A 16,152-nucleotide genomic window follows, 5' to 3' on the forward strand; every position below is an offset into this window, starting at 1 on the left:
ACAGGGTGCAAGTAAAAAGTTGTAGGGATGCAAATAAGACTTGTGTAAAAAAAAATAAAAAATTCTCCGACTGGAATGTAATTCCCCTTTAATTTTTAACAGCAATAATATACAAAATACAACATAATGCACCATGCATTACTACCTAAGTGGTCGCCTCATAAGATTTGTTGTGACCGATATTGCCACACGCTACTTGTTTAAGTGACATTAGTTTTATGAAATTTTCATGCATCAATCTTCCCCCCTCTTATCAATATACTGTCATTAATTTTAAGTACAAAAAAATAGACATATAGTAGAAAGAAAATCAATTCAACTAACAGGACATGCCTATTCCAGAAGGATATCCTGGGCAAGAAACATATATCTCAGGGAATGAAAACGTAAGCATTAAGTAGAAAAGTTGATAAAATCAACATTGGTTCATTCAATGTTTGTAAAAGATAACTCAAGTATACCGTCTTTTATGCTTCCATCAAAAAATATTTTCGTCACTAGAAAAAACATTTTGCATCAAATATTTAGCAATCCCAAAAACTATTAAAACCACGTCCAACACTGATTTAAGTTATGGTTAATGTACAAATGGTGACAAGAAGGAAAAGAAAAAGATAGAAATTTTCAAGTCTTTAGCAGCATTCTGTTCTGTTATTCATTGACTTCGTATACTGAACAAAACAAAGGAATGGATTAACATCTCGCGAAAGGCTCATCGTCAATTTGCCGTTCTGCTACATAATGGATTAACAAATTCCAAAACTTTAAAATCAATTGCATGAAAACCATAAAATAGTCAGTCTACATTGGGGTGATTTGCAAGCAAGGGAAGCTTAAATGCTTCAGCTTTGCTGAGTTATTGAATCAGCAAGAGACCCCAAATGAACCTCCAAACAGAGTTTCTACAATGAACTAGCTATGATCAGCTGCCTTAGAACTAAAACTCGATTGAGCAATCATGTTTTCTCCTCTAGAATATACACTTGAATTCTCCCCAACCGATTTGTTACGCCTCAATCCAAAGACACTTCCCTTATCATTACCACGTGGCAGAAACTGTGTTCTTCCCCTGCCAATAGATCTTCCACTTTCAGTTCTAAAACTAGAGCCTCCATTTACTGATTTCGATTTAAGCTCAGACTCACCATCAGCTCCAGCCATGAGATCCATCAAATTATTTCGAAAACCCAAATCAGAGTAGACTCTCCTTGAATTCCTCAAATGCTTACCAGACTTAGGATCCATGCCCCCCAAATTCCCTTCTTCAACACCCTTTGACCTCAAATTTAACTGGGTATTCCCAGATTCAACTGGGTGCCCCACCGTTTCAACCATCAAGCATGGATTACTAAAACCATTCCACGAATGAAGCGGAACCAATTTACTCAACCCACTAAGGCCCTCCACAACCTCCTTCATCGACGGCCTCCTCTCCCTACAAGACCTCACACATTTGGCTGCAATCACTGCCAATTGCTTCCCCACCAAAGAGTCCTTCGGAAGCTCAATCCTCGGATCATATATACCCAAAAGTTTCCCTCTCCTTATCAACGGAATAGCCCAATCCACAACTGAAGGAGGCGAATGCCCAACATCAATTGCCTTCCTACCACTAATAATCTCCAACAATAATATACCAAAGCTAAAAACATCAGTTTTAGTACTCAAATTATCAGGAGTTACATAGCATGGATCAAGATACCCAATTGTACCTGCCGGTGGAGTTGACCGGAGTCGAAAATCATCAACATGGCACTGGACAGCCAACCCGAAATCGCCCAACCGGGCACTGAAATTGCGATCAATCAACACATTGGCAGACTTTACATCTCGGTGGATCACAGGAGGAACTGAAGAATGGAGGGTGTCGATGGCTTTTGCAATCTGTAAAGCGAGTCGAATTCTTCGGCCCCAATTGGGAGGCCGAGGACTCGAATGAAGAAGATCATAGAGAGTGCCATTGCTCATGAACTCGACCACCAAGAGTCTGTCACTTGGGTCGTTTGTGAAACCCAACAAATTGACGAGTCTTGGGTTGTGGAGCTTGGAGAGGATCTCGATTTCGTTCTCGACTTCGTTGGAGTTGTCGGAGGAGAGTCTGGTGCCTCTGGAGGGCTTCTTGACGGCGACGAGGCGGCCGTTGCGGAGGAGGGCCTTGTAGACGAGGCCATGGCTGCCTTTGCCTAGAAAGTTCTTGTTGGAGAAGCCATTGGTGGCGGCTTCGAGGTCACTGTACTCGAACTGTTGGATTTTGATGGGTTTTTTGTCATTGAAATGGGTTTTTTTTGAGGACTGGGAATTGGAGACTGAGATTGCTGATTCAGCTTTACAAGATAGATAGCCCATCAAGATTTGGGAGACAATAGAAATACAAGGGAATATATTTATGTATCTGGATCAATCGAAGAACATGTACGGACTCAAAAAGCGGAGGAGCTTTCCAAAAGGTTTCTTAGATGCTTCGGAGTTCAATGAATTTGAAAGTGGGGTTGTCTCGTTGCTGAAAAAAGGGGGAGAGAGAGATGAGGATGGTATACCCGTCAACCGGGTGCCCCGTCAGATATGGAATCCCAAGATTGCCAACATTGTTGTAAATTATGCCTTTGCGTTGTAGTTTAAGGCGTCGTTTGAAAAGTAAGTTACGATTAATTGAATTTATTAAAAATAAAATAGATTAAAAAAGGACAAATTATATATACCCTTTCGAGATTTAACAAAATTACAGATACTCTTAAAATTTGAGAAATTACAAATACGTTTCTGAAAGTATTATTTACATAACAAATTATGGGGCAAATTATTATGAAAATATAAACCTCATGGGACAATTTGTTATGAAAATAAAAATCTCAGGAAATATCTGTAATTTTCAAAATCTCAAGGGTATCTGTAATTTAGCTAAACCTAGAGGGAGTTATATGTAAATTGCCCATTAAAAAATTAATAAAATTTATGTTTAAATTATAATTTACAACATTATTACTTGGTTCCATTTTTTAAAAAATATTTTTCAGAAAATTTTACTTTTTTATTTTTCGTATTTTTTTGTTTTACTAAATTTTTTTTACTTTTTAGACATACCTAATATAAATATAAAAATTTGTGAAAAAAATCTTATAAAAATTCACTAAATATCAAAAATATAAAAAAATATAAAATTTTAATATATTTTTTATATTTTTATGTATTTATTAAGTTTTTAAAATATTTTTTCACAAAAAGCGGAGGAGCTTTCCAAAAGGTTTCTTGTAGATGCTTCGGAGTTTTATGAATTTGAAATTGGAGTTGTCTCGTCGCTGGAAAAAGGGCGATGGAAAAAGGGGGAGAGAGAGAGAGAGAGAGAGAGATGAAGATGGTATACCCGTCAAACGGGTGCCCCCTCAGATATGGAATCCCAAGATTGCCAGCATTATTGTTGTAAAATTATGCCTTTGCGTTGTAGTTTAAGGCGTCGTTTGAAAAGTAAGTTAGGATTAATTTAATTTATTAAAAATAAAATAAATTAAAAAATTAATAAAATAAAACATTATGTTTAAATTATAATAATTTTATTTTTTTCTAACAAAATTATAGAAAGGTTAAGGTAGCATTTGGTAAAATTTTCTAAATATGATTTGAGAATAGGAGTTTTATTTTGAGCTTATGAGTTTTGGAATTATGATTTGAGTGTGGAAAATTTGTTTGGTGAATGAGTTTTTAAAAGAGTTTTGAATTGAATGGAGAATTTTTGATGTGACATATGATATTTAATACAAAAAATTACAACTCATAACCAAACACACAATTCAAAATTCTATTCAAAACTCATAAAAAAAATTTAAAAATTCTGAATTTTTTTATTTAAAATATAAAAAATAACAGGTGACAATTGTTAAAAGAAAAAAAAAATGCATTGCTCTGGTCAACTGGCCAAAGGTCTGGGAGGACGACTGACCAGACATCTGGAAGGACGACTGATTAGCCCAAATTTTCCCGTCTTCGAGAGAGTTTTCAAAAATGAGTGTGGAATTAATTTTTAAAAAATGTAAACAAACATCACGTGCAAACTAAAAGGTGGAACTAAAGTTCCAAAACTCTACCAAACAGAGCCTAAAAGTTTTTTCTAAACAAATTTTTTTAATCAAATTAAAATAGTTAAAAAGTCAAGCTAAAAAAAAATTTACCAAACGAAAGTTAAGGGTTGTTTGGGTAGTGGGTTGGCTTCTTTTCTTTTTTTTTTTTTTAACTATTTTAACTTGGGGCTAAAAAATTCGTTTTGGATTTTTTTTTTTTAAGAAAAAAAGTGAAATAATTATGATTTGAATCCTATTTTATTTTTTTGTAACTAAAAAAGTCACCAACCTCATTTTAGCCTATTGTCAAACGAGGGCTAAAGGTTGTTTGAGTTTTCTAACTAAATAAATTTTAATTTTTTTAATTTTATAAATTTAAATTTAAATTTTTTATTTGTTTTCAATCTAAATTATTTGTTTATTTTCATTATAAGTGTCAAAATAAGTGAGATTTCATGTTCCAATTGAAATCTAACCACTAACATAATAACAACTATTTTGTGCCCAAAACAATTTTTGTTAGAATAATAAAGATATGTTCAGGAAAAAGTTGTTTGAATACCAAAGGAGTAATGTTAGATTTTATTATAAATAAAAAAAATCATGTAAAATTTCATGAAATTTTTAGAACCAATATAGTGAGTAGATAGAAAACAAGAAAAACGGTTTATCTTAATGGAAGTATGTTTTAATTTTAAAATATTAAGATACAAATAGGGAAAACTTAATTTTGTCTTATAGTGTTATGTGATTAATAGATTGTTACTTAGTGTATGTAATTACATAACATACAATAAAATATCACAAACTAATATAAATGTGAAGGATTTTCATGAAATTTTTCGTGTTTTTTCTTTCATGAAACGTAACATTACTCATAATGACTACTCATAATGAAGAAAGGTTAAGGGAACGCCAATAATGGGCACAACAACATACTCGTATGTAACTACAAATGTTAATTCTTTCTCTAAGAAACCCTATTTTCTCTCTTTAAGAAATCCTAATTGCTCTCTCTTTCTCTTCTTTTTAAGGGAGAGAGGGTGGTGCTTTTAACCTTCTTCTTCCTTTCGTTTTCTTCACATGTGATTTCTATCACAATACTAGCCACTACCGCTCATCTTTTCTTCATTATTGGTTTGCCACCAAGGAAGCTTTCAAATCTAATCTCAGATTTAATTCATGATCGTGAACCGATGTTGTAGCAGTCCAGGTTTTGACCTGACCTTTCCTGTTCTTTTGTTTTGGGTTAGCACTTGTTGTGGGTTGTATTATTTTGTGTTGAATCTCTTTTGTTCGGGAACCTCGGTATAGAACTTTGTAATCTTGGAGCAGTCTACCAAGTTAGGCTGGTCGCGACCATAGTCTTCCTTACCGTGTCCATAATGTATGTATCTGAGAGTCGCGCCCGTGATGGGCCGCGACCAGGCCGCGACCAATATGCATCTTCAGGTCCTAGTATGGGGGTTGGGGAAAGTGTATGGCCTACAAAGAAGGCCGCGACCTATATGTTCACGCCCGTGGTGTGCTTAGTCGTGCCCACAACTGTGTCATTCACGACTGCAGTCTATTGTTTGCACCCGTGATGGTCATTTGCTTATAAATATCAGCCAAAAGCTAAAAATATCTATTTTCTACCTCTTCTCTCTCTCTCTCTCTCTCTCTCTCTCTCTCTCTCTCCCCCTCTCCCCCTCCTGTTTTGCCATTTTTGAGCTTTTTGAGCTTCCAACCTAGGTTTCATCTCTTTTTAATTTCTCACCCCTAGTACTTAAGACTTTAAGATAAAGGAAGTTGAGGGTTTCATTTTAACCTGAAAAGTTTGTGTTTTTCATCGCTGTAGAATTTTGAGATTTTGGGCTTTCTTCTCTTCTTGAGTTGATGTATGGATTTCTTAACGACATGTATGTTATTTAACTTTGTTATTTGCTATCTTTGTTAGTTGTGGGTTTTGGAAAAAGATATGTTTTTGGCTATATTTGTATTAATGCATGATTTGGGGGGGAAATTCTTATTTTCAGTTATGGTTTGGAATTTGTAAGCAAGTGGTTGTTGTGTAGGGAGCTTTTGGAGAAAATTTGTGTTTGGAACGGGTATCCCCAAAAGTTAATCAAAACCTAGGGTGTTGGATGTTGGTGAGCTGCAAATTGTTATGGAATTTTGATAAAAGGAAGTTTGGTAGTAAAAATGTTTTGAACCAATGAAATATACTGAGTGTTGTCTACCTTTTTTAAAATAGTGGTTTTGTTGGAAAATTGAATATTTTTTTATGAGATTCACAAGACTTGTAAGGAGTGTGCATGTGTTTCCGGGAATCATGGAAATTTTGTATAAATCGTTGGGATTCCAGTTTTGATATCATTTTGGATATTGTTGTTGTCATTATTATTATTGTTCTTTTAAAAATAGCATTAGAGATAAGTGTTTTGGCAACTGGTGGAGGGTTGTATTGATTGTTGTAGAAATTACATATGGATTAGGGAATGGAAATGTTTACCAATCATACATCACATTGTACATATCATGGTTTGTAAACTGAAGATTTCATGTTTTAAAAACATTGGTTTGGAATACATGTATTGTGTTATTGAAAGAGGTGAATAAATGGTAAAGCTATAAGGGGGTGTGGTAATTAATTTGGCATGTGTGTCCTTAGTGTTAGACTAGAAACCTACGCGGTGGGTGTCGATTCCATTTGGATAATCTCGATAAAATGGCATAGTTAGCTCGTATAGTGTAGACGTCCCCGAACGTCCCGAGAAGAATCCCGTTTTGTCCATTTGGGCTTACTACAGTTCGGACTCAAATGTCACGGTTCTTAATCTGATCTCGCAAAGTGCAATACAAGACTGATAAATCACCAAAGAGTCCAAATCCGGCAAATTATTTTGGAAAACTGATTTTTAAGAAATAAATGCCAAACATGGACTGCTTTGCCAGTTACAGAGTCGCCACCTAAATGTTTTATTTTGGGAGACTTTAGGAAACCTTGACTCGTGCCTAAAGCCACGTGTCCGTCATCACCAAAGTTGCCTCGGCTCAGGAACTTGGGTACGATTAGGGAAGGTCAGCTATGAGCACCCCCGCTCGCCCGATCAAAGATTGGCCTGCACTAAGCATGATATTTTGTTTTTGAAAACACATGTGTTCTTATTCTGGTTAATTAGCTAGAATTACTATGTGATGCACACAACACACAAGTATAGACTAGATCGCCTAATTTGGAACAAAGCATCGCATGTTTGTTTGTGAAAATGGTTTGAAGGTGCTACTCGCAAGTAGGCTAAGACGTGGATTTGCCACTCTCGAGTGGGCTTAGAAAATATGATTTTGCCACTCTTAAGTGGGCTTAAAACACACATTTTGATGAATTGTTCCAATTCAAGTAATCTAACCTTCACCCACAGGCATTCAAGCAGTTATATCATATAAGCAGTTAGCCTCATGGCAAGCATGCTATCATGGTAACACTCACACTCATGCAAGATGCTAAAACATAAGCACTTACCTAGTACTCCGAGCCAAAACAAGAAACTAGTTAGAAATCATGCATGATCCTAATTCATGTTAAGATGGCTAATGCAACACATGCAAAATGTAACTAGAATAGGCTCGGCTAATCTAAGAATGGCATGTGAAATGCGACAACTCGATACACGTATTCAAGTTGGAATTGAAATACTATGCGATTAGTATGATGCGCCGAGCCCGGTGTGTGCAATACGAATGAATGTATGCAAACATGCTAACATAAGTATGCTAATTGAAACATGACCTAAAGCTAACCATCAAAAGCTAACATGACCTAAAGACGTGGGGTTGGAAGACATTCAAACAGGCATGCACACTTATTACAAATTCGCCCTCTCGACAGAGGGTCCAAATAAATAATACAAACCAAATGATTGATCAACTATCCTAACTAATTAATTATTACAAACCCTTAATTGATTAACAAATTAATTACAAAAGGAGGCCGCCGTAGCTCCACCTCGGAATGATTGAATGATGCATGCTCGATCGCCTCGCTCGGAAACCCATTGCAATGCCACATGTTGCCTCTGTTTGCACTGTTTTGCTCATCTGAAAACTACATAAGTCCCAAGTATGTTTCTGAACCACTCCCCAAGCACTGTGGGATGTCACCGGCCAAGAGATAGGACCACCGGCCATTGGAAAATGGTTATCGACCATTTGTAAGGCTCTCGGCCAGATTTTGGTAGTCGGTCAGCACTGAAGATGGCCGACCGGCCATATCTTCCTGCAGAATTCTGTTTTTGCTGCAGCAGAGGACAGACAGTGCATGGCAAGGCATTTACAAGATAATGTGTGCACAACCACCCTCCTTATCATGCTATAAACTCAAGGGAGTATGGCTCTTGACCCTTGGACCACCAATCACGTATTTCAATACGTGATGGTCAAAGGAGCCAAGTGTGCGAATTAATGTGGAATGAATGCAACAAAACACATGAATGCCTAGAACTCTATCATGTTGGATCAAGAGTGTCGGCGACCGAGGGTTGAGGCACGTTTCGTCACTTTGAGTACGAAACGTCCCTTGATCCTCGTGTTTGGTTTGACACCCCAAACCAAACACAATGTAATGCACGCAACCAAGTACAATGCAACATGGGAATGTAAGGCAATGTAATATGAGCATACCAAGTGCAATGTGATGCAACCTAACGTGCAAACAGCATGGCAATGCAACAAGTATGCAATACTACAATGCGACCTAGATATGGAAATACACAAAGTGATAAGCATGCAACAATGACACCAACCATAAGGATGCAACAACATGAAATGCGATGGGTATACAACAATACACAAATGCATGATCCATGGACTTACACTAAAGATGGATAGACCTCAGCTGTACCAAGAACAATAACCAAAACACCCAAATTAAGGTACCAAAAAAAAAGGAGACATGCAAGCACATACATGGATCCTTAAGCTAGGCAATGATGCACAATCCTCAACCATGAGCAAAATGGGATAAACATGAGAACATGACAATGCAATGGGCTCTGAAATCATATGAAGAATGATGCCAAATCATATACACGAGTGAAGCACAGCATGCTAATGGGCTCAATGCCCAAAGCTAGTCAAGGGGCTCTCACCATGGCCATAACAACCAAGCCCCAAAGGGCCAAAGTGACCTAAGACAGTCCTAGGGCAGGCCAAAACAAGGCTAGAACATGCATGGAATGAGGCCAAAACATGCTAAAAAGATGGGCACAAACAAGGGGCATGCAAGGCTATAAAGGGAGCATTACACTACGCCTATCATAACCAAACATGGCATGAATTATGCAATGAAAAAAAGAGTTAGAATATGTCAAAATAAGCCCCAAAACCCAATAAGATGGCATCCCGAAGACCTAATCATGGAGACATACACAATGACCCAATCTTAAGGCACAAAACAACAACTCTTCAAAGCATTGAAAAGATGGAAAACATAAGTGTGTGGCTAGACTACGTGGACTGAAATGTGATTTCAAATTATGCCAAATCATGAGAATAGTCAAAACAATGCATGCTAGCAACTCGGTGCACAAAGCTTAACAAGCTAGGATGAACAAAGGCTATACGAAGCAATGCATATATGATCAAATCAACACCAAACAGAGCTTAAACATGGTGAAACATGACTAAAAATTTCTTGGAGTTGAGCCGAAATATGCAAGCATGATGGTCCAAATGCAAGATACATGTTAAGGCAATAGAAGGAATTACAAGCCAAGTACATGGTGCATGCAAGAGACCAACAAACCAGCTTAAAATAGAGGTATATCATGCCAAGATAGCACCAAATACTTGCTGAAATGGGGCAAAACATGCTAAGCAAACATGCTACTATGGTGAGCCAACAATGCAAGCAAATGAGACACAAAGAGAGGGGGGTGTCCCTCCCCTATTCAAGACCTCAAAACCACTTCTCCACCACTGAAATCCTCTGGATTTCAATGGTGAGAAGTTCAAAACAAAAAGTTTTCAAAGCTCAAAAAGAAGGTCACAAAATAAGGCCAAACAAGGCCTAAGAGGGGGTAGACAACCCCCAACCCAAAAATAACCTTAAACAAACATATTTAGCATATAAAAATAGAACTTTTTCAGTTAGACACTAAGCTTAAAACAGTATGCAAGTATTTCTAAAAGCTTAAGCAAAAATGGGGAATAAAAGAGTAGTTTCTCACCCTTGAAGAACACTTCAAGAACACCAACTCTAGCACCTTCTTCTGATCAAAACCAACTCAAAAACTCTGAAATCAACTCCTTAGCACCTCAGTAACTAAAGGATAGTGTACCACTAGGTGTTTTAGTGGAAAAATATGAACAAGAACACCCTTTAGAACACTATTACACACGCAACTATAGAGAGAGGAGAGATATAGAGAGAGAGTGATATATATATTCTATATCAGTTGGCTGAACCTCAGGAAAGGGAGGGGAGGCTCTCCTCTTATAGAAATTCCAATTCAAAGCTTCCAAGAGAAGCTAAGTGTTGGTTCAAATCCCTCCATACACGTGTATGGAGGGCAGAGTTTGTGCTCATCAGCTGGCACAGCTGGCATGCACAATGCCTGAAAAAGGTAAAGGAAAGGCCTCGGCCAGAAAATGTGGCCGATCAACCAAAACAATGGCCAGCCGATCAAATACAGTACAGATCGGCCAACACTTTTAGCCGATAGCAAGAAAACAAGGCCGATGGCCTCAGGCCATGGCCGATGGGTTAAGGAGATGGCTAACAAGCCACTTCCTACCCTTAGGTGCAAAAACCACAAGTCCTTGGTCCACAACTAAGCACAAAACAATCAAGTTGAGAGATCCTAAGGCAAGGCGCGCAACCGAGACCTTCAGGAACTCAAAACGAAAACGAGCGTGGATGATCATCGAGTGTTCAAACGATGACGTCCAAGTCTTAAGGACGGTCAAAAATGAGGTGTCTACATATAGCTGCTATTCTTGAACACTAGCCTTGGAGATTTATCCATTGTATTTACCATCGGGTTGTTTGTTTTTATAGGAAGTCTTGGAAATTGTGTTTTTTTTAGCACTTGAATAACGTTATTTTCAAATGAGAAAATACATGTTTTATCATGGCATTTCATATGCGTTCATCTTATAACATTGTTTAGCATCATCCATGTCATTAAGATTATTTGTACTGAGTTTTATGCTCACCCTACGAGGGAAACCATTTTGAGGTGGACTAGTGTGCCTCCTCCATGGTGATGACTTAGGAGGATTTTAGAGCTTGAGGTTCGTTTGATTGTTGTTGTTTATTTTGTTGAAATTTAAGCCAAGGGATTCTTGTATTGAGTTGTAACTCATTTGTTATAACCAGATAAGGCCCTGAAAATTTGTAACCTTTAAGGCATTAACTTATATAAGACAAATCTTATTTCATATTAATCATGTCTTATAATTCTTGTTGTAGAATGGATAATCGTATAAATGTGTGATAGTGGCGAGTTTCTGCATGTTTTATTAATAATGCAACGGAGTAGAATGTCTATTTGTTTTAGGGCGTTACAGATGATGTTAAAAGCGTTGTTATATGCTATCTAAAATGTTTTATTTTGTAACATAGAGGCAGGGATTGAGGTACTAAAGCTACTGGTTGTGATGATGAACATATCGTTAAAGTGATTGGCATTGTTTTGCTTGATGGTGATTTTTGCGTGTGTGTGTGTGTGTGTGTGTGTGTGTCTATGTGTTGTAATAACATCTTTCTATGTAGAAGTTTCCTCTTTTCATGGAGATTTTCTCTGAAGGTTTTCTTCTCTTTACATGGACGTTTGTTTTTTCTCCTTATATGGAAACTCATATCCTCTTTGTATTGAGGTTCTCTTTATTCGTTTTGGAATCTATTTTGTATTTCGATGTACTCTGTTAGACTACTTATTATTGGATGTGTAATATATTAAGTCTTGTGTTTTCCCATCTAAAAAAAAAAACTACAAATGTTAACAAAAACATAATTTGTTTGGCAATACATTATTTTAATTTAAAAGTCAAAGTCACTTAAAAAGTCAAAAAAACTAACAAATTATATATATATAAGTCAAAGATTACATTTTCTCTTTTTGCACCATTTTTTTTTGTAAAAAATTAAAAAAAAAAATCCAAACATACTAGTTTTCTTAAAAGTAAATTGTTGAAAAGTCCAAGCTAAAAAGAGTATAAGGCATTAGGTCCAGTGGATATTTTTGTTAGTGAGAGGTTCACTCTTTGTGAAATAGTTTGGTGAGAAATCCTTCTGTTGTTCTACAAGGACATTTTGTTTTCAATTTTGCCCCCTAAGTTTTCTGTTAAACTTTTTTTTTTTCTGTTGACTTTTATTAATTATATGTTCAAAACTTTTCCTATCTGTTCAATTTTTTTCAATCTGTTTAATTTTTTTTGACCATCTGTCAAATTTATATCTATATATTGAAATATATAGCTCCTGGAATTTCTTATCTATTCAATTTTTTCATTTATCAGTATAAATCTATTTGTTCAAATATTTTATCTATTTAAAATTTCTATTCAATTTTTTATTTGTTTTATCTGTTCAAAAAAATTATTTGTTTAAATTTTTATTTTCTCCCTATCTTTTAAAAATAGCTGTCTAATTTTTTGAATCCACTATCGGTTAGGAATCCTTCACTCCCAAATCTACCACCAAAAGAAAAAAAAAAGAAGAGAGAAACAATCTGTGTGTGTGTTTTCGGATAAAAACCAAAATCAAAATCGTAATATGTTTTCGAATCTCCAAAATCAAAATCAAAATCATAATCCAGATCTAGTATGTGTGTGTGTGTGTTTGAACTTGTTTTTTTTTTTTAAAAAAAAAAAACAAATCTACATCTGTTTTATTCCTTCCAAACTAAAGAAACAATATGTGTTCTCATCTATTCAAACAAAACACAGATCCAAATCCTAACACAATTTGTGACATACATATCAAATAGATCACGCGCTACTACCACAACAAAAGAGAGAGAACCATAGACATTGAGAGAAAAGGGCTCCCTCAGTTTTATCAAGTTTTTTCCTCCTCTACCCAGTGCATAATAGCAAGAAAATGACCACCAAAACTAACACGAATGGCCGCCGCCGCCACCACTACCACTACACATCACACCCATCACATAACTACCATAACTCTCACTCCAAACAATGGAGAAACCTCCGGTTTAGTAGTATCTCAGATTTGATCTATTTCATCTCAAAGGTTTCACTCGCCGCCACATTGTTTCCTTCTCCGACTCCATCTTAGACACCATTGAGAGTAATAGATAGAGACTTCCACATTTCAGATGTTGTCATCATAAAGAAAGTACCAAATATTTGATCTATTTTCCACTTTCATCTCAAAGATTTGATCTATTCTTCTTTAACACTTCCATGTGTGATTTCAGATCCGAGCTTCGCTAGCCTCATTATCGAAGAGATCACGAGGAACGAAAGCAAACATAGTTATTGCGATCATGCACTACTTCTCCAAAGATTTCACCCACCCTCCAACTTCATCTCAAACGTCATTGATGTAACATATAGAGAGAGAGAGGGGGAGAGAGAGAGAAAAACAAAAGCTTATATTCTTCATCTTATTTTTCTTTAACACTTCCATATCTAAGACGAACAACTTAAAGATCTTGGGGGTTATCCCAATCTCGACGAGCTCGATTGCAGCCGAATCACGACCTCTTGTTCTAAAGTAGCTCTGAAGCACTGCAAGGACTTCTTCAAGCTTTCTTTGTCGCATGTTTAGATAGGCAAATTGATGGGGAAGGTGGTTGCCATGGCACAGTGATCAATGCATTAGTACCGTGCTCTACCATCGTAGCATAGTGCGGAAGAAGAGGAAGACAATGATGGAAGAAGAAGGAGTCGAGTGTGGTAATGACGTGGTGAAGGCAACGGAAGTGGTGGCAACGGAGGGTGAGGGGAAGATAGAGAAAGAGAGATAGAGAGCTACAGATAGGGAAGAGGAGAGCGAGAGAGAGAAAATTATTAGGTTAGGCCATCTCCAAAGCTACACCAAATCCATCACCAAATTCAAATTTGGTGAAAAAGTCTATTTTTTTTGTACACTAATGGTTTCATCAAACCTATATCAAATTTAGAATCTGAAAAATATTTTCCTAAAGTGAGGATCTGGGCCACCTTTCACCATTTTACTGTGCATGACTGTTGAGGTGGGACCCACCGGACGACCAACCAGACATCCGGCCAGATGTCCCTCCGATCATCCTCTCCCTTGAACAATTCCCACAAAAATAGGTAACACAGAGTGTATGGAAAAATAGTTTGTACAACCATGACTTTTGGCTAACTTTGAGCCTAAATTGAGATGGGTTCCAAACACCGATTAAGGTGTGTCCGAGTGGAAACGCATTCTTTGTCGGGTGGTGATTCACTTCGTATATTTGGTTGCTCAAACCATTTTCCGAGTGAATACGAAATTGATTCCGAAAGAGGCATCAATAACACAGTAGTTGAACGAATTCAAATTGAATTCATCTCTGGTTTCTTCATCAACAATGAGTTCATAAGCATTCAAATCTTCAAGATCAATCTTCATCAACAATGAACTCATATTCCCAAATTCAATCGTCGCAACCCCTCTCCCCACCCCCATTTATGATTCTTCATCAACAAAAAAAAAATCAAACAGCAATGAGTTCACAAGTACCCAAATCTTCAAGATCTTCAAAAACCCAGAACCAACCTTCAAAATCACCTTCCTCTTCATGGTTGAGCTAAGGCAAAGAATCCTCGGTTCTCTCTCTAAGCTCACTGACAAAGACACCCACCAGATCGCCAGTAAAGACCTCGAAAAGATCATCCAAAACCTCTCTCCTAATGGCATATCGATGCTCCTCAATTGCCTCTACGAATCCATCAACGACCCAAAACTCGCCGTGAAAAGAGAGTCTCCCCCTCTTCTCATCGTCATCTACGCTTCCCATAGCTATTCTACAGTGACCCATTTGACAAAAATCATTGCCCACATTGTGAAGAGGCTCAAGGACTCCGATTTGGGGGTTAGGGAGTCGTGTCGCGATGCGATTGGGGCGCTTTCATTGCAGTATTTGAAGGATGAGGGAAAGAATGGAAGGGGGTCTTGGGTCGATGGTTTCCCTGTTTATGAAGCCATTGTTTGAGGCTATGAATGAGCAAACAAAGAAAATAGATTTTTCGAATTACTTTGCCAGTCGACTAGCCGGACTTATGGCCGATCGTCCTCTCGGTTGACTGGCATTTGGCTGATAGCCAAAAATACATCGTTAAAGAGCTGGATATTAGATAAAGGAATTCCTCAAATTTTTACTCAGGTTTGGTGAAATATTTGATATACCGCTAGAGATGCTCTTAGGGACTTAGGGTTTGATTTAGGAATCATATATATACATGGATATTTTCGTCATTTCACAAAAGCTTGTCCTTATGGACATAAGAAATTAGCCTGTGGACCTTTGGATTTTTTTCCCAAACGCCCATTTTTAACCTCATATTTTAGTGCAAAAATCAAAAAGTTACTAAAGTAGCATGTTCCCAAATAAGACCTAGTACCTCCATTTTACCATCGTTTAAATGCTAGCATTTATTTTTATCATTAAATTCATTTTGAGTGCTGCTATTAGTACCTACATTTCTTCTTTAGACTCCCTATTTTTTTTTAATTCCAATTTTGTCCAAACCTGAAATTACATTTTTATCCTTATTCCTAATTCCAATTTTGTCCAAACCTAAAATTATGTTTTTACCCTCATCCTTAACATTCTAACCTTAATTTCCTAAACCGTAACCCTAACCCTAACCCTACCAGTGAAAACACATCGGTCAACAGCCCGCAAATTGGCTTCATTACCCATGGAATGTAGTAGAGACCAATGTGGAGTTGCACTAAGGATGGTTGAGCTTTTTGAACATCTTTCCAGTAATAGTCGGTGGGGACTTTGAAGAATGAACCAAAGAAGCCTTGTGTCACACCCCAAGAATTTCTATGACACAAAGAGCAGCGTTTGAGGTGTGCCAAAGGCGCTGGAAGGTTCCGAAAGGTGTGAGAACGAGCTAGAGTATGCTAGAAGGC

At 37.0% G+C, this 16,152-nt stretch overlaps 1 protein-coding gene across 1 annotated transcript; it reads right to left on the minus strand.

The window, feature by feature from the left end:
• Positions 1-621: 621 nt before the first annotated feature.
• Positions 622-2,631, minus strand: LOC114313623 (serine/threonine-protein kinase-like protein At3g51990). The gene has a single exon (XM_028260025.2). It carries the CDS (start codon positions 2,344-2,346, stop codon positions 913-915), a length of 1,434 nt encoding a protein of 477 aa, XP_028115826.2. The 5' UTR covers positions 2,347-2,631; the 3' UTR covers positions 622-912.
• Between the last annotated feature and the right edge of the window lie 13,521 nt (positions 2,632-16,152).

Source organism: Camellia sinensis, chromosome 2 (assembly GCF_055761805.1).
Source record: "Camellia sinensis isolate YWXY chromosome 2, ASM5576180v1, whole genome shotgun sequence".
NCBI lineage: Eukaryota > Viridiplantae > Streptophyta > Magnoliopsida > Ericales > Theaceae > Camellia > Camellia sinensis.